This window comes from Miniopterus schreibersii (assembly GCF_964146895.1).
Source record: "Miniopterus schreibersii genome assembly, chromosome: 9".
Lineage (NCBI taxonomy): Eukaryota > Metazoa > Chordata > Mammalia > Chiroptera > Miniopteridae > Miniopterus > Miniopterus schreibersii.
The window spans coordinates 74,978,945-75,005,964 of NC_138118.1; the positions used below are offsets into that span (position 1 = coordinate 74,978,945).

Here is a 27,020-nt window from a genome sequence, read left to right on the forward strand (position 1 = left end):
GTGCAAGAGCTGACAGGGTTGACGGGGCTAAGTTGAGTGCAGGAAACAAGCCCTATTGTCTCTCTGGAAGATCTGCCCAAATTTCAACCTCCGTCCTTCAGACACCGCTCTCTGCTTCCACTCCCGCCCCTTCCTCAGCCTGCCCTCACCCCGAGTTTCAGTGGGAGCACAGGGAAAGCGCCCCCACGGCCCCTTGCCCACCCCTCCCTCCCTCCCCAACCCGGAAAAGTTGCGGCCGGGCTCGGGGAGCGGGGAGAGGTGGGGGCGGGGATGGGAAAGCGGCCTGAACTCGACGCGTAAGGGTATCAGTCACTGCCGGGGAGGAAGCTCCGGCTTGTGAACTCTTCTTGAACCGAGATTTAAGTCTGCGGCCATAAATCACCGAGACGTACACTCCGCCATTCAGCGCCGAGCGCCGGTGGCGGCCCTGCTTACCTTAACTTCTGACGGGCGCCGCGAGCGCAGGCTCGGGCGCGGGCGCGGGCGCGGGCTCCGGCCCCCGGCCCGGCTCGGCGGCCCGGCCGGGTCCCCTCGGCGCGGGACGGGCACCGACCCTCAGCATCAGCCGAGGCGGCGGGCGGGAGGGAGACCCCGAGGCCCAGACGCCGAGGCGCGGAGCGTGGCCTCCTCGCTGCTCCAGCAAGGCTCGCCCTGGGCGGACTGGGGCGGCTGGGACCCCCCCTCCCACCCACCCCACCCACCCTCCCCTCCCCCACACCCCCGCCCCCTGCCCTTCCCGAGGGCAGCAGCCGCGGCCCGGAGATAAGCTAGCGCCGCGCGGGGCTCTGCCTGGGCTAGTGGCACCGACTTGGGTATGTTTCTTATGAATATTACGCGCCGAGCGGCGGCTGGTAGGGGGTGCGGCGGGGGGTGCTGGGGGCGGGCGGGAGGGGAGACCGAGGCGGCTGGGGCTGCGCGGGCCGGCGTGGGGGATGGGGCTGAGGCGAGGGGAGGGCCGGGAGCGAGGGGGAGCGCGGCGGCGGGAGGAGGGCAGCCCCCCCCAAACCCCGCGCCCTCCCTCTCCCGCGCCTGGGCGTCACTAAAGTCCAGGAAAATTATGCTAATGAGGACAATCGGCTCTCACAAAGGGGATCTCTTGCCCGGCTCTATATTTCTTAGGAATCTGTTGGAGAAACCCTGTAACCCTCTGCCCCGGACATTTCCAGTTGAGGGGCGAGGAGAACCAGAAGAAGAGAGTTCCCCAGACTTTGGGCAGCTGACCTCACCTGCCACCCCTAACCCAAGACCCTCAAAGCCAATCTTTGGGGGAGTGGGGGCTCCGATAGGGCCTCTTTTCTCGAGAGACCTCCCGAAGAGGCAGCGGGGCAGCCAGCGGTGGTGTTTCTAGGCAGAAACCCTGAAATCCTGGCAGCCGGGAGCGAAGGAGCCGGGGGGAGATGCGCGGTGGTCGGGCAGTGAGACGGGAAGCTCTGGGCTCAGGTACGCACAGGAGTCTAGAAACCCGAGTCTCCAGCTCTTGTGTGTCCGGGGGTGGAGGGGGGCACAGGACAAACAGGCAGGTCACTCACAGGCAAAGGCTGATAAGACTCTGACCCCAGCAGCACCCGGCATCTACGGTATCCACTCCCACCCGAATTAGGGGCGCACGGGGAAGCCGAGCGGAGGGAAGGCCTGCATGTGCCCCGCGATATTTCCCCAACTTTAAGGATAGTCTTCCTCCCTCCCATCGCCTCCCTCAACTCCCCAGATTCAAAAGCCAACTCTGTAGGGGTATGTGTGTGGCAAAAAGAGAGAAATGGAGCTTTCGTGCAATTCCAAGGTGTCAACGGCCGGTCCTTCTCAAAGGAAGGTGTTAAAAATATAAGTAGTATGTTTAAACTGTCAGGGAGCCAAAGTGTCACCTTAGAGCAAAAACAAAGCCAAGGGGAAAGGGAGGAATCAAAAAGCACTCCCGGCCAGGGTGGCCTCATGCATACCAATGGTTTTTGTCATTTATGGCTGGGCAAGATTTATGACTCGGCGCCCCAAAGCTGTAAACAGAGCACAAAACAGCAAACACTTGCTCCTTATGGCATATTGCAGCCGCGCAACTTGAAAGGGGGAGCCGGGCCGCGTAGGAGGCGAGAGCCGGCCTCAAAAATCCGCTCGGCGGCATTTTCTCTTCAAACTGTCCTGGTCCGATGTGGCATTTGAAGAAAGGAGGCGTGGGTCAATTATCAACCCGCACTTTCTCCTTCAAACTGCTGACGCGACTCTCACGCCTGCTCAACTACGCCAGCTGCCTGCACGGAAAGACGGCCAGCCCTCAGTGAGAGCCTGCCAGGGAAGGGGATGGCCGGGCCAAGGGATCCGAGGGCGCGGAGGTGAGCGCTGGAGCACCCGGGGCGCATACCTTCCCACGGGCGCCAAGACCGTGCCGGGGAGGGAAACGCGGGCGCTGGACCTGCGGAGCTGGGGGGCCGGGGGGGAAGCTGGGACAGGAGCTCGGGACCTCGCCAGCCAGCCCCAAATAGGTGGCTTCTAGGCAGAGGCAGGGTTCCGACCTCAAGGCTGGAGTCTCGCGCCTTGGCACGCAGACTGCCTGGATTCAGGCCGCTCTGCTGAAATCCAAAGTCCTGGCTTTTGGAACAAGGCAGGCGAGGTGATTAAAAAAAATAATAGTTTATAATAGCTGAAGGTAATTTTTGTTATTGTTTCTTTTCTTTTTTTTAAGAGAAAAATACCTCCTGTCGATTTCCCATCGCCAGAAACTGCCCATTGCTTGCCGCGGTGCCCTTTCCAGGCAAATTCCGCAGCCATTCACCCGGCTCCACCAAAACCACTGAGGTTTTCTTGGCTAAGAAGATCCCCTGGCTCTCCAAATTCCCCCAAGTCCCTGTGCTCCCAATCCCTCTCACCCATGGGGACCAGAGGAAAACATTTTCTCAGCATTAGAATATTTGGAGCAGCGAAGGTGCACTGGTGCCTTTCTCAGGGGTCTCCTCGTGAACATTTCTGAGAGGGCCTCCGAGGCTGGGGGGGGGGGGGTGTGCAGCCAGGGACCAACGTGAGGAATAACCCTTGGCAAGATGAGGCATCGAAACCCGAAATGGGGAGGAAAATTAATGTGGAAATACACTTGCCTGTAAGGGTGAGGCTGGCGTTTTGAGGGTGAGAAGGACTGAGCCTTTTTTATAGCTACAGTTTAGCTATGATAGAGTGGCTTTAGCTCCTTCCTTGGAGGAGAGGCCGACCAATGTTCTGTATCTGCGACTGTTGGTTTCTTCTTACTGCGCCGGCTTTAATACAGAACCAGCTCAAGAGGCCTTCCTGAGATATTTATTCTACTCGCTGGTACTGGAGCAACAATAAAAAGATGCCTTTAACAAACCTCTATTCCCTCTCTCATTCTTTCTAGTGAAACTATATTATTTATGAGTCTTTAACTGGGTCAAAAATGCGCCAGAACTGGGTCATAAATCAAATGAAATGCTGACAAGTAATTGAACAGCAATTAAAGCTTACATTTTATTTCCAAGGGGTGTTTTAGAGCACTTGAAACGGCCTCAGTTAAACACGGTTACTGCCGAGGCTGGCAGAGGGGGAGGGCAGAGCAGCCCTTCCATTCTGGGGAAGTAAATCCCACTCAAGTAGGGTGAGCCTCGTTTGATTTTTTTTTTTCAAGTACAAAAAGAAATAAGATTTTTTTAAAGAAAGTCACAGGGCAAATCCGCTTCCTGACTCCTGGTAGGCACCCCTTTCCTCTGCTCTAAGAGCTCCCTCTCAGAGCAGAAGAAAGCAAAGTTTCCTTCACCTTTTCCCGGAGTTTTCATCATTCCCAGGAGTGCTGGGTCCCCAAAGCCCAATTAGCTATGGCTTTCCCAGTAATTTGGAAGCACACAGTTTAACTCTCATCTGCCTCCATTCTGGCTACAGTACCCTTTCTGGGGCTCGGAAGCCAGAGAAAAGTCTGCCTCTGCTTCCTGCGGACTGTGCCTCTGGACTTCCCTCCAGCCCAGAGTGCACCGGCCAGTCCTCCAACTCTCCAAGCCAGCCAGGGGCGTACGGGGGTGGCCAGGCCATGCTCATTATGAAGCCCAAATCCAGCTCAGGCTCCTTCTTCCCTCTGTATCCCCAACATTAGAATAAAAGCTTTTGGGCACCCAGCACACTCGCCTCCCCACCCCAGCTGTCCTCCACCCCTACTGGGCAGAGGGTGTGCAGGGGAAACAAAGGCATGTCCTGGGGTCCACCAGCTCCTTCCATCCCGTGTGTGAGAAAGCGCATCCTGCAACCCAGCGCTGAACAAAGTGGCCTGAAGCATCATCAATAAAATGGCAGCGCATCTGCACACGCATTGATTTCCTTCTCCCAGCCGCTCCTGCCGCCCTGGTCAGCCCTCGCCCATCATCTCTGGCCAGCAAACAGGAGCAATGAGGGGAGCGATTCCCTCTCTCCTTCACTCAGCGTCCACCCTCTCCAGGCAGTGTCGCCTAGGAGAGCAGCGGCCACCTTAGCCTGCTCGGCACTCCGGGACCCTCCCTCTGCTTGGGGCTCAGCTCCCAGGACTCAAGCCCCGCCGTGGTGGACAAAGCCACCCCAGTGCTGGAGGCCACCAGGCCCACCGATTGGCACCCAAGTGCCCCTTCCTTTACATCCCCCAACACTTTTCAGGGAATTAAACTCAGTCTAAGGCGCTACTGGGGATCTTTCGAATGGTTTCGGTTCTAAAGGAGAAACAAAGGAGAGGGGCTGAGGGTCCAGTCCCTGAACCAGGGTCTCCTCGCCTGACCTTTGTCTCTCACAGCCATAACTCACTCTAGATATGAACAATCAACGGAAATACCTTAAAATAAATTCCATCCTTCTGGTGTGGCCTCGAGTCCCATCGGCTAGCTGGCCCAGAACCGCTCCATGAGTGCTGAAAACTGCAGCCCGCTAGGAGAGCGCTCTCCGGAGAAGGGGAAGGGGAAGGAGGTGGGTGCGTGGGGGTGGGGGGGGAAGCTCTCTCTCTGTAGAGAATCTGGAAAACGTAATCACAGGCGAAGCCGCCTGGGTCTCCGCTCCAAATGCCACAATAATGTGCTGTATTATGTGCTCACGTGGTCATACGTCAACTTAAATCCTTTTATTTGAAATAGGGAATCACTGAAGAAACTAGGTTTCCAAGCAGAACATTTGGCTCTGGGGGAGGGGAAGAGTTTTGTCTAGGGCAGTTGGATGCTAGGGGCATCTGTCCCCTCCCCCCAACATGTGCTGCACAAGGCCAGTTATCTCCCCTTATATTTCTTTGCACTGATCCAAACATAAGGAAACAGCAATGCTGTCCCCATTCTTAAGAGTCCACATAACTTTCCTTAGTCTTCCACACATGGACCTGCTGAACCCCTCACACCCAAGCACTCCAGTCTCCTCTGGCCAATACATCAAAAGGCAAGGCCCAAGCCCTTGCCTTTTTTCCAGAAGAAAACCCAATAATGGTCGGCCTAGTCAGTGGACTCCCTCATGGCCTGCCATTGTATGGAGTGTGCTAACACCCACGCCACACACCAAAGCTACTGTAGAAACCCAAAAGGCCCATAATTAGCTGACAAAAGGCTAAAGCACCTCCTCCAAGTCCAGTTGGTTTTGTTTGGTGGGAGCCCCCCTAGGAAAAAGGTGTTTGGCTTTAGAGGGATAGGTCAGAGTTTTGCAAAATCAGGAAGGACCCAGTGTCTGGGCCAAACCTGCATTTATACTTTTCCTCAGTGCAGAGCTGAATGATAAATGAAATGATCAGCTTCTAATGATGAAAAATGTATGGGGAAATTATCTAATTGTCTCTGCAAGAAGAGGGGAAAAAACTACCTTTGCTAGCATCCCCTGAATTAACTAACCTACTACTGCAAGACAATTTGGGACCCTTTCTGTAGACATGTCTGTTCACCCTCCCCTAAGACAATTCTGTGTCCACCAGCAGAAACTGAATTGGACCAACTTTTCTCAGGAACAACCTGGCTGAAACAAATAAGCGCGCACACACACACACACACACACTCCCCTGCCTTCTGCTTGGTGACATTCTCCACTGATTTCAACACTTAACCCTCTCAGGGGCTGTCTTAAAAGTTCCTATTTTCAGGCCTTAGTTTCTGAACTTCAGGAGTGCTCTGAGGTGGAGAGATCCTCCTGCCATATTCTTTTGTTCCTGGAGAGCGGGTCTTCAGTTAGCTAGGCCTCTCTAAGCATGAGGCTCACTTGTAGCAGCTGCAGGAGGCTGTGCATGACTCTTCCCCTCCTCCCCTCCTGCCTGCAGGGGAACAGAAGGGGCCTGGTGAGACTGTGAGGCCCTCAGTAAGGGAGCCTGGTCATGGGGGTATCCAAATCAGAATGGCAATGAAAGAGAAGGAGACCTCACCCCTTGGAAGTGAGCCCTGGCCTAAACTGGTGGCAGTATTCCCATAAGGTCTTGTCTGTGGTACAGCTAGGAGAGAACTTCTATGTCAACTTTCACAGCTCTGACCTAAGCCACAAGCTGGAAAGTAAGACCCCAAAGTGGAAACCTGCTTCTCTCAGGTTTGGGTGTGGGGTGGGGGACAAGACCAAAGACTGGGGGAGGGACAGGACCAAAAAGCACACCCCAGTCCCCTCAAGGACTCAGTCCAGTGATACACTGTCCTCTACTCCCCTTACCCACGACCTCCAAATATTTTACATTGAGCTCTCCAGATAGCCTAGAAAGGACCTGAAAGTATTGCCTAATTGTTGGCAAACTCCACTCCCTCCAACCAAAGTTTCTGTAGAGGCTTCAACTCAAAGATGAGAAGGGGCCTCCTTCAGAACTCTCAGAATAGTCTGGAGCAGATCGAAATTCCCAAGGCCATAAATCAATGGGAGAAGTCTTTGGTAGTGCTTCAGAGAAATGCCTTAACGCCAGCAAGGCCCAGAGGCATCTCAGCTCCAGCCAGGAGCCTCCATGCCATTATTAACAGCCCGGTTAATGCTCCAACTGTGGTTTAACAATTAACATTAATGACTTGGGGTAGGATAAGGTGATTTTGTGGGATATAAAGGAAAATATCTGAAGAAGTCAAAGAAGTTTAACTTTTGAGGTGGAAATGGCTTCCCTAAGAGAGACCTTGGTCTGGGTAAGCCACTAGGGAACCAGCAGCTGAGAGTCCTCCTTCACCATTCTGAAATCTGCTTTCCTGGAGCCAGGCTATGGGCCTTTTAAACTTTCATTCCAGAGAACAAGAATGAAGGTGCTCAAGGATGCAGGCCCAGGCCGGGAACACAGCTGCCAGTACTACTTCATTCACTCCTCTGATCCCCAGCCTGGCCAGCCAGGGCTGGGGACACATGCCCTGGATCCAGGCCACCAGAGCCAAAGTAGGCAGAACATTGTCTCAGAAGGAGCAGGTGACTCAGGATACAGAGCTTTAGTCAATATTTGCAACGCTGTTGGCAGATTAGATATATCTGTATTCAAACACTGTGATCTGATTTCTCTGTCAAAAATACACTTAACATCTTTCCCCCCTTAGTTAACTCTAGTGGTTTTTCTACTCAGCATCGGGTTAGGCCCTCTTAGCCCACTTTTCTTTTCTTTTTTTTTTTTTTGGTGGAGGTTATAGATCATTATTTAACATGAGATATTTCCTGTGGGTGCAACTGCACTACAAATGGGCTCCAAGTTCTCTGGACACACACGAATGTGTATATCACTTTATACACATGGTCTCAAACTCCTGCAACTGTTTATACAGGCAATAGTTCTGTTGTGTGCTGAGATGCAAATCATATGTGCACACTGAGTGGCAAATTCCTGAAATGCTCTGTCTCGACTTGATATAAATAGACATACAGTAGCTGAGAAAGTAACCCAACTTTACTATTACTCTGTTTACTTCCTATCTAATAAAATAAGAATTGTATCCAGAACACCTTATCCGCCTGAGAGCACCTGGGAATAGCATGTTGCAACAAATTAGCAACCTAGTATCTATTTGGAGAGACTATTTTCGCCAAGACTGAGGCCTAGGGAATAGAAAACAAAATCTCAGAAAACTTTTTAAAAGAAGCAATTCCTCAAAGAACAAAGCAAAACCCATTCCTTCATACCAAGCTTCGGAAAGCTGTTCCAGCAGCCCCTCCCCCAAACAGGCACGAAATTTATGGATCTTTTACAAGGCAATAAACCACAGTAATTACCTTCCTGCATCCCAAACTAAGAGGACAAATTAAGCCAGAACTGGAAAAGAATTTTAAAGAGTTTTCCCTTGTTCCAAATAGGAAAAGAAAACGCGGGGACACAGAAAACCCGTGCATTTCCCCCAGGAAGAAGAGCGGGGAAGCCTGGCTGAAGGAACCTGGAGCCCCCCCGCTGCCTGGCACAGTCTACACTGGAAATACAGCAACTTCCCTCTTGCCGAAGAAAAGCAAATGGGCAGGAGAAGCTGCAAGGCGGCGGGACCAGTTTCCTCCACGCAGAGCTGGACTGACCACAATTTCCGAACTCACAGTCTCCGCAGGCGCCGCCAACAGTGGACAAGAAGAACAGCCCACGCAGCGGCCGCCGCGCCCGTGGCCTCTGCTGGCTTTTGCCCTGCTGTTCCTTGTAGTGGTTTGTTCGGAACTTGCCCGGAAGAGACAAATACAACCTTCTGACGCCCCCGCCCCCAGGCGCGCACAGCTTTGGTCTCTTCGCCGCCCTTTCTGCACTCCGCCCGGCTTTGCGGGCCGACTCTTTGTCCGCCTGAAGCCCCGCATTCGCGGAATGTGGAGCCGAGAATAACTCAGCTCCAAAACTCCTCCGAAGTTAAACATTGACCAGAACCTCTTTCCAAGGGCTGCAGCTGCCCGGAGAGCAAACTCCTGCCAAAGGCCCGGTGCAAAGCCCCAAGCGGTGACGAGTTTGGGCGCAGCGCTTACCTCGCAAGATGTTTAAGACCGAACCCCAGATTGTCTCCAACTCCGGGGAGCTCAGGGAATAGCTTCTTCCAGTGTCCAGGAGCTCTGCGGATAAACAAACAGCAGAGGGTGAACGGTGGCTGCGAAGGAAGGGAGCTGGAGGACCCGAGTTGGAAGCGCGGCCGGTCGGGGCGCCAGGGTGGCCCCCGGGGTGACGCGGACACGGAGGAGTCGCCAGGGCATTCGTCCATGCGGCTCACTCATTGCTCGAAAGGTTCCAGTCTACAAATGGCCTGAAGATGGTGATTTATTTTTGTAAAATAAATACATACTCCATCTCCGCACCCACACTCTTCTTTTTCTTTCTTTATATAGGGGGTGGGAAGGGGGGAAGGGGCAAGAAAATGGACGAGGCGGAGCGAGATGGGAAGGTGGAAGGGGCTTTGCTGTTGGTGCCTGCTCTGCTCCGAGAGCTCCTCACGCACCTCAACTTGGGGAATGTGAATGCACGCTTTATTTTCTTTTCTAACAAAGGGAAGCCTTGTCTGGGAGCATTCAATCACCGACTCTCCCGAAACCTCACTAATAGTGTTCATTTCTGTTTGGCGCGAAATCAAACTCCAGCTCAGCCCATGGGCCAGGGGCAGCCTTGAGAGGTTTTGTCTTCTGGTTCATTCAAGCCCTGAGCGCGTCACTTCTCTGCCCCAGTGGGCTGGCAGGACTACCGAGCTAGTCCCTCACAGCAGGCCAGCTCTGGCTGCTGGAAATAGGAAACTGCGAAGGACGGGAGCATCCACAATACCCAATCTAGGGGCCCTATCCGGCCTCACCTTGTGCAGCGGGGACAAGCCCCTAGATGCCCCAATTCTGCTACCACCTTGTCCCTCAAGATATCTGCAACCCTTTCTTGCTCTCTAAGTAGCAAACGGTCAGCCAATTGGGGGGTGGGGGGAGTACACTGGGGAAGAGGCAGTGAGCTCTGACTTGGAGAAGTTTTCCACTGGGCTGGGACTCTGCCGAGTGGGTTGCTTCCACATTCCTGTCCCTGCCCCCCTACCCCTTCACCCAAACCGGCATAGCCTCCCCACACTCCAGCCTGCTCCAAACCAGCCCTCAATGGCTGTCGGCATCCATGCAATCCTCCTGATAGCACCAAGACCGGCCACCAAATAGCTGACAGGTCCCCTGACCCCCACGCAGGCCTCACAGCCCCCTAGCACACTGACCCGTCGGCCTCAAACCAGAAGCTAGCTGCCCTCTGCCACCTCCACGACCTGCAGCCCCCACTCTCCATCAGGCACTTGGGACTGGGAATCTATGCTGGGCCCCTTTCTCTTGTTCAAACTCGCCCTCCATGGTCCCAAAGGGAGTGCCCCCTGGCCTTGGGGCTCCTGGCATGACCCCGAACAAGGTGGGGCTTAGCTACACAGCATGTGGCCACTCAACTTCGTCCCAGAAAGATCCGCTATGCCCCCATCCGCCAAGCCACCCCCACTCGGCGACGCTTAGGAGTGTTGTAATTATTATGGTTATTATTATTGTTGCTATTTCTTTATCCCCCAGTCAAATATTCACGGCTGCTGTTCCCCATAAATCGTTCAGACTAATGAGTCACAAAGAGATGCGGCCCAGGTCTCTCCCTCCGCCATGGCCGCCCGCCGCCGCGGCCTCTCTCTCGGCGATTTTGGCGCTCGCTCGCCCCTCGCCCGCCCGGCGCGGGTGATTTATGAACACCGGGGAAATTGAACAAAGCCGCGCGCCCGTCCTGTGGCATCTCCGCAGCCTTCCCCAGTGTGAATCAGAACATTACCAACTGTCTGCGCAGCCGTCCCACTTCATCACCAAAGCCAGGATGTGACCGCAGAGAACCCGAGCTCCAACTCGCCTTTCCCCGCGCGCGGACGTGGCGCGCGCCCCGGACTCGCAGAAACCCTGCAGAGAAAGCCCCGCGGCCCAGCGTGGGCCCGCAGCTCGGGTCCTCCCCTCCTCTCCAGCCCTCCTAAAGCAGTTCAAAGCCTTTGGAAATCATACTGACGGTGTATGTTTAAAAAAAAAAAAAACCAAATAGGAAGTTGGGGGTCTTACTTCTGAGAGATTCATTCCTAGTGAGGCCCTGCTGACTCCATCCATTCTTGACGATCGGCATTAATTATTTAATGAGTCACGTGACCTCGGGGAGATTACAATTTCAGTATCTCCCTGGAACTGGCGCTACACCTTTATCTGCTGCCACCAGGGTCCTTGGTTGGCTTTTTTAGTTCCCAGGCCTCTGGAACGCAGACGCCCTTGCCCAGCTCTGGGGCAAAGGAACGCCAGCGAGATCCCAGGGCTGGCACAGCGGAGTCAGTCACTCCGGACCTAGGAGAACTGTGGACAGCGGGGTGTCCCCTGCTCTCCCAGGCACCCTGAGGGCGGTCACCTCCTGAGCCCAGAGGTCAGCCCACTTATCTCAGCACCCTTCCAACCTGGCCAGCACACCTGCGGCCCTCCATGGCAAGTGTGAACCCAGGCCCATTGGTCCAATCCGGGCAAAATAACCTTCTCCCCAGGAAAGATGCCTGTGCAGGTACCCCCACTCAACCTGACACCAAATCTGCAATTCATTAACACAAAGAACACGAAGGGGGAGCATTGCGCTGCCTCAGTTTCCTCTTCCGAAAACTGAGATGGAACCAAAATGGCCTCCAGATCTCTCTTTCCTGGGATATTCTTTCAATCTGGGATCCCTTTAGCCTCAGGAATCCATTCCAGAGAGACTGGGGCTGACCTGAAAGGGGGCAGGGGTTACTCCATGAGTTTGGGGCCTTGAGAATAAGACATGACAGAGTTCCAAGACAGAAATGTCAAATGAGAATATTTCACAACAGCCCCAGCAGCCTCCTAGGTGCTGTTAAAGAGAACACAGGCCTCTCTCCTTTCTGCTTCCCAGCCCATGCTCTTTGAGAGAAGCAGCAGAGTTAGCCTTGGGTCTGTATATATTACAGAGAAGGGCAACCGCTGGAGGAGCAGCTGCTGGGCAGGGTGAGCCTGTGTTACCCGGTAGAGGACCTCACCTCGCCTAGGGGTGCAGTGGCCAAAAGAGTGTAAAGATCAGTTTATTGCCTGCTCAGGACCCATTCATTCGGAAGGGGAAGCCCCGGGTTTCTGTTTGCTACATGGATTCTTTGGGTTTTTCTTTTTCTAAAGAGTGGTTAATCTGTTTCATTGTGAAACTGCTGGAGGGAAGGCAGTGGTGGGTGAGACCATCACAGTTTGGTAGCTTAGGGGAGCAGGGAGACACGGGAGGCATGGCATACCCACCTCATGGGGAGGAGGCTGAGAGGTGGGGGAGGGTGTGGGCACCCTGGGAAGGTTGAGTATAAAGTCAGAGATGCTGTGCAGAGGGCCTACTCCCCATATATCTAGGTAATCTTCCCATGAGCTCCATCCTGGGTATTAAGTACTCTACTCTGCCTGTCACAGTTGAATTCCTGCTGTAATAAAACACCGGGTATATCGTAGATTTCAACAAAACTAGGAAAGAGAGCCTGCAAAGTGCCATTTTTCTTCAGGGGGGCGACTGTTAAGTACTTAATTCAAACTGTGACCATTAAAGTGTCTCCTATCCGATTTAGGTTGATTTCAGATGTTGACAAAACTTTTATCTCCCGAGTCATGCACAGCTTGGCTATGTGACTAAAGCAGATGCGTGTGTGTTAGAGGGAAGGAGAGAGAAAGAGGAGGAGAGCATGTGTAAGGGTCATTTTGGTAGGCGAATTACAGAGCTCACACAAAATACCATTTTTTAAGGTCAAGGGTTTGAGGGGCCAGTAGGGTTTCCTTAAAAAAAAAAAAAAAAAAACAATTAATGAGATAGAAAATTTGTCCTCTGGGTGAACTCTTATGGTTGCCCTAGCAAAGGGCAGACAATGCACGATTTTGAAGCACAAAGTGGGATTTTCTAAGCTGTTATAACAAGCTGCTTTAAAAGACCAAATCTGGAACGGGCAAAACACTGAAGAAATGAAACAATCATCTGGATCATTTTTGACTATTTTGACCTGGTGAAATTTACCAATATCTTAACAATCAAGACAGCTTGGGTAAAAATGTCATTTTGCACTGGATATTTTAAAAAACCCACAAAAACAATCTCCACCCTCCCTCTTCGTTACCCCTTTTAGCCCCACACAGCTGCCCTCCAGTACGCAGCTAATTAATGCCCTCATCCTCCCTCCTTCACTACAAAGGAGAAATATAAGAATTTACCTTAATTGATGACAATCTGCCATGTGAGGTTTTGCAGCTCGACATTCAGTTTCCACCAAGAGCCTAGGCATTTTTTGAACAGACAGCCAAGATGCTGCGTCTTTGCCCGAGACCACATTATTTGCAAGAAGATCCCTTGCTTCTCCACAGACTTTTCCCAGAGAATGCCTTTCAGAATTGCTGTTGAATTACAAAGAAGTATTTATTGTATGAGGTGATTAATGATTCCCGGGAAAATTGCTATTTTCAGCGTGATTTAATTTCGTTTTACAAGTGCGTGTAGCAGAGGAAGGGTTAATAAGTTTCAGCAGCAGTTTCAGGGACTCCAGAGATCCCTGGCAGTCGTTCACACCTTATAAAATGCACTTTTTGCCAGGTTTGGCCTGATTTGAGAAGGCGGGCACTTGTTTGCCCCTGAATTTTCTTGGGGAGAGGTGGAGGCCCGTCTGAGGCTGGCGTCCATCACTTCCCTCTCAGATCTGGTTTGTTCATAGGTAGACAGCAGCTCACCTTTGCCTGTGCTACACACAGGCGTTAGGAATAACAGCACTGACCACTGGCTAAGGGTTCCCTGCTAATGGAAAAATATGTTTAAAATTCCCGTTATTGCAGAGGTAGGTAGGTGAGCGCCCCCCTCCCATCTCCGCTAAAATTATTACATGAACTAAAAATTGCCCTCATTCAAGGCCAAGGGACAATTCTAATAATCTGGGGCTAATGTGTGTTGGTTTTTTCTTTTTTCTTTTTGTATCTTGCCCCTTTAGTGACAACTAAGTCTAAATTCTCTTGACTGATTTGTAAATCAGTAAACAAATACTAGGGTTATGGAGATTGAGACATGGATTTTATTTTCAACCTTTTGAATCTAGATCTCTAGGTTGGGCAGAAAAATTCAGGAGCATTTGAGGAAAGTGACCCTTGTTCAGAGTTTGGCTTTCTTCCAGTACTGAATACTCCCAGGTCTACCTTGCTTGGGGTGCAATTTGGTGGTGTCATTAACTTTTTCTTTCCTCAGAAGAAACTTTGGAGGGTGTACTGGGAAAATCCAGTTTATTTTGAAAGGTCTTGCTTTAAAAAAAAAAAAAAAGGATTCCCAAGCTGTAGTTAGTGATGAGAACCTTAAAAACAGCAAAGAGACAAAAAGCAATCTCAACCCTTTGCACAAACTATTTTTCATCTCCAGGGAAACAGGCAGATTAAGTGTGAAGGTGCCATAAATACCAAAGGGACCACTTCTTTCCAAGTGTGCTCAGAGTTCAGTGAGTAGAGCAGCTGCAGAAACTCCTGGGCCCGCAGCACTGCGCGGTTTCACCTTTCATTGCAGGGAAGGACACGTTTCTATGCCTTACAGAGACTTGAAGACTGAAAGCCTAGCCAAGTTTGGGAAGAAGAGGAGCCCTCTCAGAGCTCAAGAGCCTTCATGCTCTTTGGAACTTTTCCCACAGTGGGTCAAACTTGACAAGAGTTCAGCCCAAGTTGAACACACTCACACCAATTATATGAGCAGTCAGAATCCACAGCTCAAGCCATCTACAAGATTTTCACATGCGAGGTCAAGCACTTTAAAAAAAAAAAAATTAAAAGTAGGAAACACGCAAATGTGTTTTAGAACTTTAATGTTTTGTTGTTTTTTTAAAACAGACTTTATTCTTAGCAATGGCTTTCTATATAGCCGCACCACAATTTGTACAGTTGCACATGGGTCTAAATGCACTCCCCTCTCCCCAAAGATTGTGCCTCGGAGTAAGACCACAGTATCTCTACAACAATATTTTAAATAAATGCAAGGAAGGGAAACTATCATGTCACATCTACCATCGAGGTCTATACATTTGGAGAATTAAATAATCTTGTGAGGTCCACAATGTCTACTCATTTATTCAGTTCAAGACAAGCTTGTATGAGCTGCCTTAATGAGGGAGGGGAGGTAAAGAAGGTGGGAAAGGGTCTGTTTTCTTCTGCTTGCAACAAATATACATATACGTGTCGCCAGACAGCATGGGGTGTCCAGCGGACTTCAGCCATCTCAACAGTGCTTGATGCCAAGCGGTCCTTCTCAGGTACCCAAACCTGGCAGCCTTCTTTAGGCCAGCAGGTTGTTCCACCAGCCAGCATCCTGGCCATTGTCCTCTCTTGGGTGGCAACCAGCTCACACTCTTACCAGGATAATGTCCTCTCTTTTTTTATTATACTTTTCATCAAGTTGGGCTTTGTTGGGGGGGGGGGTCTGTTATGGTCCAGACAGGGGAGGGGCGGGTGGGAGAAGGGGCAGAAGAGAGGAGAAAAGCAGGTGAGGGAAAGAAACTGGTCTGGATCTCTAGAAGATCATATGGCGGAGGGCATGGGTGTGGAGGCACCCTGGTGGGGGTGCGGGTGCGGGTGCGGGTGCGGGCTTGGACTCTGTACTTTCCCTGGCGGGCCTGCTGAGGCCGAGGCCGAGTTGGAGGAGCGCATCTTAGTGTTGGGCAGTTTGTGGTCTTTCTTCCACTTCATGCGGCGGTTCTGAAACCAGATCTTGACCTGGCGCTCAGACAAGCAGAGCGTGTGGGCGATCTCGATGCGGCGCCGCCGGGTCAGGTAGCGGTTAAAGTGGAATTCCTTCTCCAGCTCCAAGACCTGCTGCCGGGTGTAGGCGGTTCGGGAGCGCTTGGGCTCCCCTCCGTTATAACTGGGGTTGACTGAGAGCCCACAACCCCAGGAGGAAGCCAAGGAGGAGGGAGTGGAAAGAGAGGGAGAGGAGGAGGAGAGATAAGGTGGGGTGGGAAGAGCAATGGGACATCATCATTATATAATAACCTGACACCAAGTTCACGCAAGATACATAAAACGGCAAAGAAAATGTTTCACAGGCTATTGACAACGGGAAACACCCGAGAGCCATAAAGAACGGTGCTGGGCCTTGGGGCTGAAGAAAAGCTTCAAAGACACATGGCCTGAAGCCTCTGCCAGGGCAATTAAATTTATGGGGGCTATAATTACTGCCCTAACAGTTTGGCGTCTCGTAAATCTCCCGATAAAGGGACCCCGGGTACAAAAGGGTTCTCACATCGGGATCGGGCGGCTGGCTGGCGCGCACACACCCACATCCCCCCGGAGCTGGGGCCGGTGGGGGCTCCCTCCCGAAGCCCCCTCGCCCCGCGTCGCCTCCTGACCCCCGCCCCGACCCCCGGGCTGCGGCCGGGCGCCCGCCCACCTCCCGCGCCTCCCCAGCGGCGCCACGTACCGGCGCTGACATGGATCTTCTTCATCCAGGGGTACACCACGGGCTCCTTGCCCTTCAGGCCCGGCGGGCTCTTGTCGGCCAGGAGCAGCGGGCACGCGGGGGCGCTGCCCCCTGTCGGGACGCCCGGGGCGGCGGGGGCCGCCTCGCAGCGCCGCGGGGGCGCCGGGGGCGCCGCGCGCTGCTGCGGGGGCGGCGGCGGGGGCTGGCGCCCGGGCGGCAGGACATGGCCCGCGTGCAGGCCGTGCGCGGGGCCCTTGGCGAGCGCCGGGGGCTGCTCGGGCTGCGGGGGCCGCCCGGGGCTGGCGCCGCCGCGGTAGCCGTAGGGGAAGGCGGCGTCCGCGGCGCCGTGCGCGGGGTAGAGCGCGGCCGCGGGGTAGGAGGGCTCGCGGGCGGCCCGCGGCGCGTAGTAGGAGGCGGGGGGCTCGCGGCCGCCGCCCGCGTGGGGGAGCTGGGGCTGCTGCGGCGGCAGGTGCTGGGCCGCGGGCGCGGGGGGCTGCTGGTAGCCGGAGCCCCCGCCCGGGCCGCCGTCTCCGCCGCCCGGGCCGCTGTGCTGCGCGTACTCCTCGAAGGGAGGGAACTTGGGCTCGATGTAGTTGGAGTTTATCAAAAACGAGCTCATGGTCATTAATTTGTGAAGTGCAAAAATACTAATTTTTCTCGCGTTGTCGTTTTTCTGGGCTCGCCGAGGCCCCTCCCCCTCCTGCCTCGCTTCCCATCCCCCCTGCCTCCGCTCCCTTCCCCTCCCCCGCTGTCAAGCGCCCACCCTCCCCCTCCCGCCGCCGCCAATGCCACCAAAGTTCGCGCCGCTCCGCCCCCGCCCGCGCCCGCGCGCTCCCCGCCCGGCCCCACGTGACCCGGCCCGGCCAATGGGGGCGCCGCGCGCGCGGACCCGGATCAGGAAGCGCGAGGGAGGTGATGGATGCTGCCGTCCCGTCCCGGCGGAGGGAGGGAGTTGGCGCTTTGGTTCCCCCACAGCCCCCCAACTTCGAGTCCCGCTGGGAATTCGGGGCCCTCGGGGCTTCGGGGCCTCTCGGACGCCCAGAGCCTGCGCGACGGCCCTGCTCCTGGCCTAGGCCTCGGGGCCGCCGGGCGCCGCGGCCCAGCGCCGCCCTGGGGCCCGGCCTGGCCCGGCCCGGCGCCCTGGGGGTTCAGGCCGGCGGGGGGAGGGCAGGGCGGTGGGACGCAGGGACTATTCACGTTTTAGTCCCGGCCCCGGGATGGAACGAATGAGGCCAGCGGGCCCGTTTTCTCCCGGCGGACCCCGTCCCCACCTCGCCCGGCTCGCCGCGCCCGCGCCCCGCGGAGGAGCCGCCGGGCCTGGGGCCGCGAGGCTGGGCCGCCCCGGGGTGACCGGGCGGCGCGTTTCACTTCGTATTCCTTTTAGAGACAGGACCTGGGTGGGTTTTTTTTTTCTTCCTAAGAAAAACCAGACCCTTCTAATAGCATCTCCTAGGATGGGGGGGGGGGTTAAACACTCTCCTGTAAACTGGGTGCGATTGTGAGAGAGAAGGTGGCCCAAGGGGGGGGATGGAAGCGGCGCCCCCGCAAAAATAGAGCTTGGAGACCCACCACCTCCTATTTCAGAACAATTCCCAAACCCGAACGAGCGGCGGATCGAAGGCGCTTCGCCCAGCCTGCGGGCCGACGGGTCCCCCCCCCCCCCCCCCCCGCACAGAACTTGGTGTTTTGGACGCGGCGCTGTCAGCCCGGCCCCGGGGGCAGCTCCGAGTCGGGACGGGCCGCGGTGGCCGGGCGCCGCCCGCGAGCCTGCTGACGGTAACAGCGGCCCTGGAAAGGGGGAGAGAGGACCGCTGCCTGCCACTTGGTAATTGAAATTTGATGGGTAAACTAATTACACCGTTATTAACAAATAAATGACTTATTAATCCCACCTAATGTTGATCTTTTGGAGTAAATCCCGACGCCTGGCTGGTACCGGGTCCCTGCCCCGCCCCGAGGACCAGGCAGACACACACCTGGCACCTTCCCGCCGAGAGGGAAGCGCCCGGAGCTGGAAGAGCCACCACCCCACAGGCTTCCGCGGTGGCACCCACGGCAGGGGCTTTTTTTTTTTTTTCCCGGCTGCTGCACCTTATTTGATTTTTCAAAGAGCAGTATAAACAGCCTTCTCGCAACTGAGTCTGGAAGGCAGACAAGGAAAGTTATAGCCGAAGCCTGGAGACACTTCAAAAGGAACGTCAGTTCTATCTTCATTTATATCGCTTACTCCTATGAGTTACTAAATGCCGGAATATCCATTTGATGGATAGTCGCTTAATGCTTAGCCACATAAAGCCTATTATATGGGACTAATCTTTAAACTAATTTAGGAAAAGAGGTTTAAACAGGGATCATGTTAGCTTTTTTTTTTTAACTGGAATCACCCTGAAGTGGTACAAAGAGGTTTTCCACATTGGCTGTGTGTCTGTGAAGAGTGCTGTCCATCCATGTGGGGCACCCTGAATCTCTCTTTTTTTTTTTTTTTAAATGAAATCTGAGCCACAGACAGAAATCAGTGCTGAATGTAATCTTTAAATATCCTCTTTAGATTCAGGGGGGAAATCTAGCCTGTGACACAGCTGCCTAAACCAACATCTCTCAACAGTAAGAAAAAATAATACATATCTACCGAATATATAATCTGGACAATATATACATAATGTAATTGACCAAACTGGGCCCTTTAGGCTTATGGGGGGGAGAGAACATGACAAGGAAATTTGCCGTCATCCTCATGTCATCAGCATTGAGTACTAGGGTCTTAACCACGTTTGTTTAGTATTATTTACAGACATCAAAACACAAAATTCATGTTGTTTAGCCTCAGAACCTCCTACTGGGTTTCTATTTTAAAGCATTAACAAGGCATGGGCCCTGTTTTGTATATGGTTAGCCTAAACGAGTGAACTGCCCTGTTTCATGTGGTTCTATTACTTCAGGAAGATGGGCTTACACAGAATCCCCCAAGGCCTGTAACTTGTCTTTGTGGTTCCTATCATAAACACAAACGGAGCCAGGACCACCAAGTGTTATCTCACACACCGACATTTTGACATTTTACTGCAAGATTTATGGCTGTAATAAACAATCTCAGTACCTTTTCTGATCCTTCCACAATCTCTCTGTGCAAGCCACAACATCATTCCACTGAATCAAATAATCTTTTGAAAAACATTAAAAAAGCAACAACTCTTGCCTTTACATAAGATCCAAGACACCGAAGTCAAGCCAGAAAGAGAAACTTAACTCAATTAATAAATAAACTGAAGTTTACCAGCAGCATCTCGCCCGAGAAAAAGATGGGATGCTCTGAAATGGAGCAGAGAGGGAGTGTGCTGATCTTCGCACACCAACTGGCTCCAGTCCCAAGCAGGGTGAAAGCAGTTATCCTTTTCTTGGGAAACTGGTGAGCACATTTGCTCATTTCCACGTGCAGGGATAACAGATATTCCCAACAAAAGCTTTCTTAAAATCCCATTAAGTGAAATAACTTTTCATCATCTCCTCGAATCCCAGATGGAGAAGGAGAGCGGAGGGAGGCCAAGGGAGAGGGCGGGCGGGCGAGAGGAAGACAGCGTTTGCAGCCTAGTTTGAATCTGTTTGAATCATTTTGAATATATTTGGAATAGCCTTCGCTCTTGAATGCAACCCTGTCCCAAGATTCAAAGTGACCGAACAGTGACACCGTGTGCATTTTGTTTCTTATTAATCTTACACATTGACAGTCTTTGTTAAATCACAAGGCGCGCCCTTCACCAGCCGACATTTTCATATTTGTTAGACGCGCTGACCTGAAGTTCACCTCGGCCTTGGACTTTGCGCTTCTAAAAGGTCTATACAGTGTCTTTTAGAGAGCAGGGTCTTTGCCCAGGTCACTCCTTCTCAGGGAAAACCAAGGGGGGAAAAGCAAAGGAAATGTAAACCTTATGGAATGTATTGACTGTATTTGTCCTTTGTTCTTTTGAGCAAGAGTCCCCCAGACTGACTGCTCTGTATCTGAAGCACTTCTCCGGAGGAGCGCAGGCGAGAATGGCTGAATTTCAAGAAGCCTGATGGTGGCATTTGAGGGCTTTCTCCCACCTATCCTAGGCGTATGATTTTAGAGAAGCAATACTTTATCAGCCATTTGACCAGTTAATTGTTCGGGGGTAATTTCCTTGCAGTAGTTTAGAGTAATGAACATGACCCAGGCATAAAGACTGAAATTTATACTCACATTTCTATATGAATTTTCACCAGGATTGTGTAAGAGGCCTAAAAATCAAAATTCTCGCAATAAAAAACGCACTCTGAAAGCAGTAACTTCTACAGGTACCTTTCTCTTTTGCTTTAAAAACTGGCGAAGAGGTGTCTACGATTATTGAAGCTGACATGTTTCTAAGGCGTGGAAGATTTTTAACCAATAAAACAATAACAAGTTTTTCTCAAAGGGACACATAATTGTCTCGGTGAGTAATAGCGGGGGGTTTCAGTTTTCTTCATTTTGCTAGCCCAGATGTGGGGAAGTGTTCACTGCTGTAACAGCAATCACCACAGTTGTTCCCTTTCTTGTTTTCATCTGGCACACCCCCATTTGGCTTCAAGCTCTTGGCCAGAGCGAAAACTTTACACATCCCACAGTGGAAGCAATCTGATTACTTCCACGAAGGCACTGTTTGGGAAATATTTACCAGCAGCGATGGTGCCTGGCACCCAAAAATCCAACCAACCAGAATATATTGGGATGATCTTAAACATCCCTGCAAGAGTCTACATTCCGAGTAGTTGAATTAACTCATCTCTATAGTTTAAAAGAAAAACCTAGGAAAAAATTTCATCTTTCTCTTCTCTGCTCCCCTACAATGATTACTTAAGGATCAATACATGGAAAAGGAAGATATGTCCCCCAGAAAATAGATTCTAATGGCACCAACACTTACAGCTAATATCGGTACATAAAAAATAAGAAATATAGTCTAGCTCTCCAGTTGCAACTCACACACGAGGGAGGCATGGTTCCAGTCGGCTTCCTTAACACACTGTTCCCTTTCTTTCCCCATTCTCCCACCCTTCCTCCTTAGCTTGCTTTCCCTCTCCTTAGCTTTTATCCCAAATGTGTTTTTAAAGACTATTTTCTGGAGAACAGAAGTCTGTCACGATGCTCTGGCATTTGTGGATTCCACCTTCCTGCTCAAATGGCATATTCTTTACAGGGTAGCTATTCACTTACAGATTATAGCATTTCTCTTACATTCAATGTAGGGTTAACAATAAACATAATGAAAATTTTCCAACAACAGGATCATTTTCATGGTACCAATAAGCATTTTCTCTCTGGTGGAGGGGGTGGAGGGATCCTGTCCCTTTGGGGGAGGGTTTCCGTTTCCTTCCCCCTCTCCCCAGCTCTAAGAATTGCATTTAGTGGGTGGCAGTTTCAGCAAAAGCATGCTGCGTTTGAAAATCGCTAAGAATACATTTTGCAAGTAGCTCCAGTGTTTGCCCTTGCTCTCGCACACTTTAGGGATCATTAAGGGTACTAAAAAGAGAGAAATGGCAAACCCAAAATCACCATTTTCAAATAAAGGAAGTTTCCTGCTGGTTCTCCTGCCTTTCAAGGTACCACGGAGCATTGGAAACTTGCTACGTTATTTCTTAAAGGTCCACTGATGAGTTCTGAGCTTTTTAATTTTGTGACACGCACACAGACTCCTGGTTCTCCCACATCTGAGGTGTTGGGTTTTCGGTAATCTAAGCCTATTTACCTGCCGCTACTCCCTCAGAATGGGGGCGATAATTCAAGATGAAATACAGCATGTATTACTCTCGAAAAGGAATCTTCTATCCTTTTGTCCGTAATTGAGGTCACTCAACCACTAGGGTTCACCTGGAGTCCAGACCGTGATACACGCGTCACTCGGAGCCGTTTTATCTTTTGTGCTGATAGTCAAGATCGCAGCTCTAACATTGACATCAAACTCTGTCTGGGCAGATGACTGAGAGTGCTGCACAACGTAAACTTTTGACCCTCAACTTTTTGACCTGCAGTTGCAACGCACTAGCCACAAAGATATACAAAGCTGTGCCTTTTCTTTCAGGGGGAAGGCCCCCCCCCAGGATCTCAGGGACGCCCTGCTTCTGCCACAGCCTTTTAGAATAAGAGGGCACACTGGATATTTCTGTGTGTTTGTGACTGTATCTCTTGCCAAATCAGCCTCCTACCTCTTTTTGTCAGCGCTTAAAATAGGAAAGAGATGATTTTGAAATCACTCATCATTACATTTACAAAGGAAATTGGGAGTAGGGTGGGGGAACCTCACAAATAGCAAAAGAGAGAAGAAAAAAAAAGGTGGGGGAAAGCAGGTAATGGAAGTTGGAGACATGTTTTTTTTTCTTTATTTAAAAATAAAGACGCAGCCCTAATTGTTGGGCGAGCTGGCCCAGGCAGGCGAGTTGACTGTGAACTTGTACTAAAGCGTGCTCTGCTGGCGATTCCTAGGGTGTGCAGATTTATCTTCTCTGCATTTACTTAACCCGGCAGTGAACTGCGCGGGCGTCATTTGTTAGGTGATGACAGACTTCACCTCTAGCAAGGGCTGCTTCACAAAATCACAATAATTACCCAATAACCTTCATAACAAATATTATTATTGAAAAGACTGGTTTGTGGGGAGGGGATATGGTGGGAGAAGGAAGCTTTCTTTGTGAAAGACACTAAACAAAACAAACCTAGGCAAGTCTTCCAGTTCTGGGGCTTTGAATGGCTAGGACTGAGGCGCCCCACTCCTATGTGGGCGGGAGCCTAGGCTGACCCCCTTAGCCCTGTCTGGAAGCCCCATTTATAGTTTTGTCATTGACTAGAAAGAAATTCTGCCCTAGAAGCCAAAGGGATAGAGCCGTACAGTTCTGCACTCTCCATGGTGGGCAAACTAGGACAGACTCCCAAGCTAAGGCGGGGAGAGACTTCCAAAGGCACCTTTTAAGCCTAAAGGATTGTTTTCCTCTTTAATAGCCCAACTTTAAGGATGTAATTTGCTCTCCCCTCACTAATTGTTTGGATATAATACTCTTCACATCTCAACAAATGAACATGACTCTGTTTCTGGTAGAAAATTCTGCCTTGCTCTCCCAGAGCCGCCAACAATGAAGAGGGGAGAGAGCAGAAGAAAAGGGATCTTGGCATAATGTTGTGAAATTAGACCATGGAAACCCTAACAAACCCCTAAGTGAGTGTGACCAGAAGCTTCCTATTATATTTATAGTTCAGGAAATATTGTCCCTTTGGCTTGTAGAAACAAACGGGGCCCTGCACATTTTGGACACCTCCTTTTACAAGACAAGGAACACAGACAGACACTTCTGCCACAGGCTGAGGCTGGATGTCTTCATAAAGCTCTCAGTGACAGGTATTTTCTTTCTAAGTAAGTTTCTCTGCAAAAACAACCCAAAAGAATGCACAAGAAGAAATAACTTATCTACAAAATGAGCAGATAACCAGCCATCCTCTTTCCTATGCTTCCTGTGAAAATAGGAAGAAAAAAAAAATTCCTCCAGTAAGGCTCACATGGGTCTGACTGGATGCTGTATTTTTTTTTAAAGTCATTTAACTCCACGTGAGTTAAGGCCTGCTCCTTAAACTCTAAAGTTTTATGAAGATTACAACAGACAGAAATAAGCCAGCTGACAATATTTATAGCCTCTTATTCCTTTAAGTCATGGGAAAGTTTCTCTATATTGTGTGATGCTGGATATGGGTCCAACAGCCTTTCTGCCCATTCCCACACCCCAGGGTGGGATGTGGCCACGGAGGTGGTGTGGCCACTTCCTCCAGGCAAGTTAGTCAAGTGAGTCTGCCAGCAGCCCTATCACTCTCTTTTCTGCTACTAATTTTAGTCACCAAGAAATCACTCAAGCAAGATCACCCAATGAGCAACTAAAATAAAACCTTCACCCAGTCTTTTCCAAGAAAGAACCCAAAAACTCAGAGCAGCAAAACAAAGACTCCAGAATTCTTACAGACACTTAAAATAATACAAAAGAACCCAAAGAGAGTTTCTATTCTGGTTTCCACCAAGGTGCAGGCACATTTTCCTGAGTACCAAAATAGCAATGCTCACTTTTTAACAGGTTACAAAAAAATGACTTCAGGGATCTGCCTTGCCACTCACTGTTCAAGAGAAGTGGGACTTGTGGGAGGGTTTCGATATTTTCAGGAAACTTCCCAGGTTTTGCTTTCTGGACCTCTGACTTTGGGAACATCTGTTGGACTCATATTGAGTATAAGTGGCCTGTGCACAATCAAGTATGCTGAAACTCCAAATCTACACTTTAAATGTTTTCACTTTAGGCACTTAGTAAATATCTTTACCAATTAGAACTTGCAGAAAGTTACCCCCTTTCCTAAGGAGAAAAGCATTTGGAGACAGAAGATCCCATTTTTTTTGTTTCATTTCTAAGTTGGAGAATTTGGCTTAATTCCTCAGCTGGGATAGGGGGAAATCCGCTAGGTCCCATGTGGGTACCCATCCAGAGAAATACCCCAGAACAGGCCCCAGCGCCCCAGCCACCGCTCTGACACTGAAGAGTGTGGGGGGTTGAGGCCAGAGGGGGTGGGTGGCTGAGGCCAAGCTGGAATTGTACCTAGGAAAAATTTATTTCGCCTTACTTCACCCGTTGGTGCAATATTGGGGACTGTTTTGGAAATCATAGATTATGTAAATTTCCTGGGATCAAACAGTAAGAGCAGCTAACAAAAGAAAGGCGGAAATCTCCTGCTGACAAACGACCAATTTCTTCCCTCAACTACCCTTTATGACGTGTCAGGGAAAACAACCTAATGGCTCTGGGGACTTTTAAGTTGGGTGTTGAGGACACCTCCGTTTCCCCCCAAACTTTAGGGCACAGTTTGGAAGCATCCCCCCTGTATGTTTGAGGGGGAGTCGGTTTCTCTAGTCTTCAGTGTTCTCTAGGGGGACGCCTAAGCTCCTGTAGAGGGTCCTGTGCCTAGATGATTTAATTCTACAAAAGAGGAGAGAAAGGGAAAGAAGCGAGAAGAAAGGCCAGGCGGGAGAAAAGAAAGCGCTGGCGCTCCTCTCAGTTAGCCTGGGGATTCAAAGCCTCAAGTTAAATCCGGCCATAAAGTTTATTGCTTCAGACTCGCAGGCGGGTGAGAACAGTCCCACCGAAATAAAGAGGTGCAGGCCAGCAAGGTTCAGGGCCTGGCCCCGGGTGCGGGGAGGGGGTGGGAGCCCTCCCCGCAGGTGGGGGGACCCGCGGTCCCCCGCGCGCCGTGGCCGGCCTGGCAACCCAGGGGCCCAGCCTGGAGGCGCGGCGCGCGCCTGGCCGGCCTCTGCCACCCTCGGCCTGAAACCCGGCCGCCTCCACCCAGGGCTGCCAGACTACCCAGGCCCCGCGAAGACGCATTGCCACAGCCCCACCGGGAATCCCGCCGGAGGAGAGTCCCCTCGGCCCGGCCGGGGCCTTTCTTTCCAACCCCCGAGCTCGAGCGGCCCTGGGCGCACGCGGCCTGCGCCCCGCCGGCTCCCAGCCCCCACCCTAGGGCTCCGCGACTGCCCCACAGAAGCAGGGCCGGCCAGCCCGGGATGGGGGGCGGCCCAGCCTAGTCCCCCCCCCACAGAAATCATCTTCCCGCAGCAGCGGAAGTCATCCCCAGGCGCGGGGGGCGGCCAGTGAGGCTGGGCCTGGGGCGCGGCCGCCGCGCGCGCTGCTCCCCGTGGGGGCTCCGCGGGGCAGGCTCCTGGCGCTGCTCGGGGGGCGCAGAGGCAGAGCGCGCGCCCCTGTCCAATTCAGGGGCGACCTCAGCAGCCACTGAGCCAGAGAGCGGGAGAGGGAGAGAGAGAGAGATCCGGGAGGAAAGTTTTCAGAGTACAAACAAACTTGAAAGTGCTCAGGAGGCGAGCTTACCTTAACTCGGAGGGAGCCATTTTTCAGAGAGTTTTGAGAACTTGTGGTTTGGACACTTCTGGACCTAAAATTGACAATTTGAATGACCAGGCGGCACACGTAGCCTGCAAAAGAGTCAAATGGAGTCCAGCGTCAGTGAGATTATATGTTATGTGGTATATAATGTTGGATGTCAACTCCCCAAAACCATAAAACTTACTTTAATGGCCCCACGTGACGTTTTATAGCCAGTGAGCCGATCTGTCTGTGCTATGGATGATTTTACGATCTAATTCATAGACAAAACCCTATTCATTTGGCACCCAAATGTCAGATAGCCGGAACTGGGGCTTATAAAGTTTACTGTTTTATAACTTTTAAAAGGAAAGACGGCATCAGTGTAAGCAGTCGGTAAATGTGCAAATCTCTAGTTGCGCTTTAGCTGCTCTGAGGAGTTTCCCAATCGAGCTAGGATGGGGTAAGTACCTTCCATTTGTAGCAAATTAATTGTAGCAGAAGAAGCCAACTGGGTTCAGGGCGAGGAGTGGGAAAGGGGTGCCTGGGTGGGTTAGGGGCAGAGAGTTTGGGGGCCACAACTTGGCACAGCGGCCTCTTCCAGTGGAGGCCCAGGCTGGCCTTAGGAAACAGCATCTGTGTGGGCCCGGTGGGCCGCTAACAAAGCCCTGGGCTTTTCCTCCTTTCTGTCTCTTCCTCTTGTTTTGTACCCAGCAAGTCAACTTGGTTTCCTCAGAGATGGGCAGGTTGGACTCAGGCTTTGGAAGCACCTACAGCTGTTCCACCTTCTGCCCTGAACTTTCTGAAAGGTCAGAGTTAGGGAGGC

General features: G+C 51.8%; 2 protein-coding genes and 1 long non-coding RNA gene across 6 annotated transcripts in view; 1 reads left to right on the plus strand and 2 right to left on the minus strand.

Annotated features, from left to right (window-relative positions):
• Positions 1-27,020, minus strand: part of HOXA3 (homeobox A3) — a 44,878-nt gene that overhangs the window by 6,182 nt on the left and 11,676 nt on the right. For 2 of the 4 annotated variants that reach the window (XM_081146880.1, XM_081146879.1), the window contains exons 2-4: positions 26,201-26,304; positions 13,078-13,257; positions 8,851-8,934 (exon numbers count right to left, since the gene is read on the minus strand). The gene's annotated coding sequence lies outside the window, so the exon portion shown is untranslated. Of the gene's footprint in view, positions 1-435; positions 565-8,850; positions 8,935-13,077; positions 13,258-26,200; positions 26,305-27,020 lie in introns of those variants that run through there. The other 2 variants (XM_081146881.1, XM_081146882.1) reach the window with 2 other exon arrangements.
• On the plus strand, positions 730-3,351 carry LOC308561563. The gene is made up of 3 exons (XR_013999529.1): positions 730-812; positions 1,120-2,324; positions 2,675-3,351. It is a non-coding gene; the product is annotated as an uncharacterized lncRNA (long non-coding RNA).
• HOXA4 (homeobox A4) lies at positions 14,677-16,938 on the minus strand. The gene is made up of 2 exons (XM_081147693.1): positions 16,301-16,938; positions 14,677-15,755 (listed from the first exon to the last, which is right to left on the minus strand). The coding sequence occupies exons 1-2, from the start codon at positions 16,923-16,925 to the stop codon at positions 15,403-15,405; spliced, it is 978 nt and encodes a 325-aa protein (XP_081003819.1). The 5' UTR covers positions 16,926-16,938; the 3' UTR covers positions 14,677-15,402.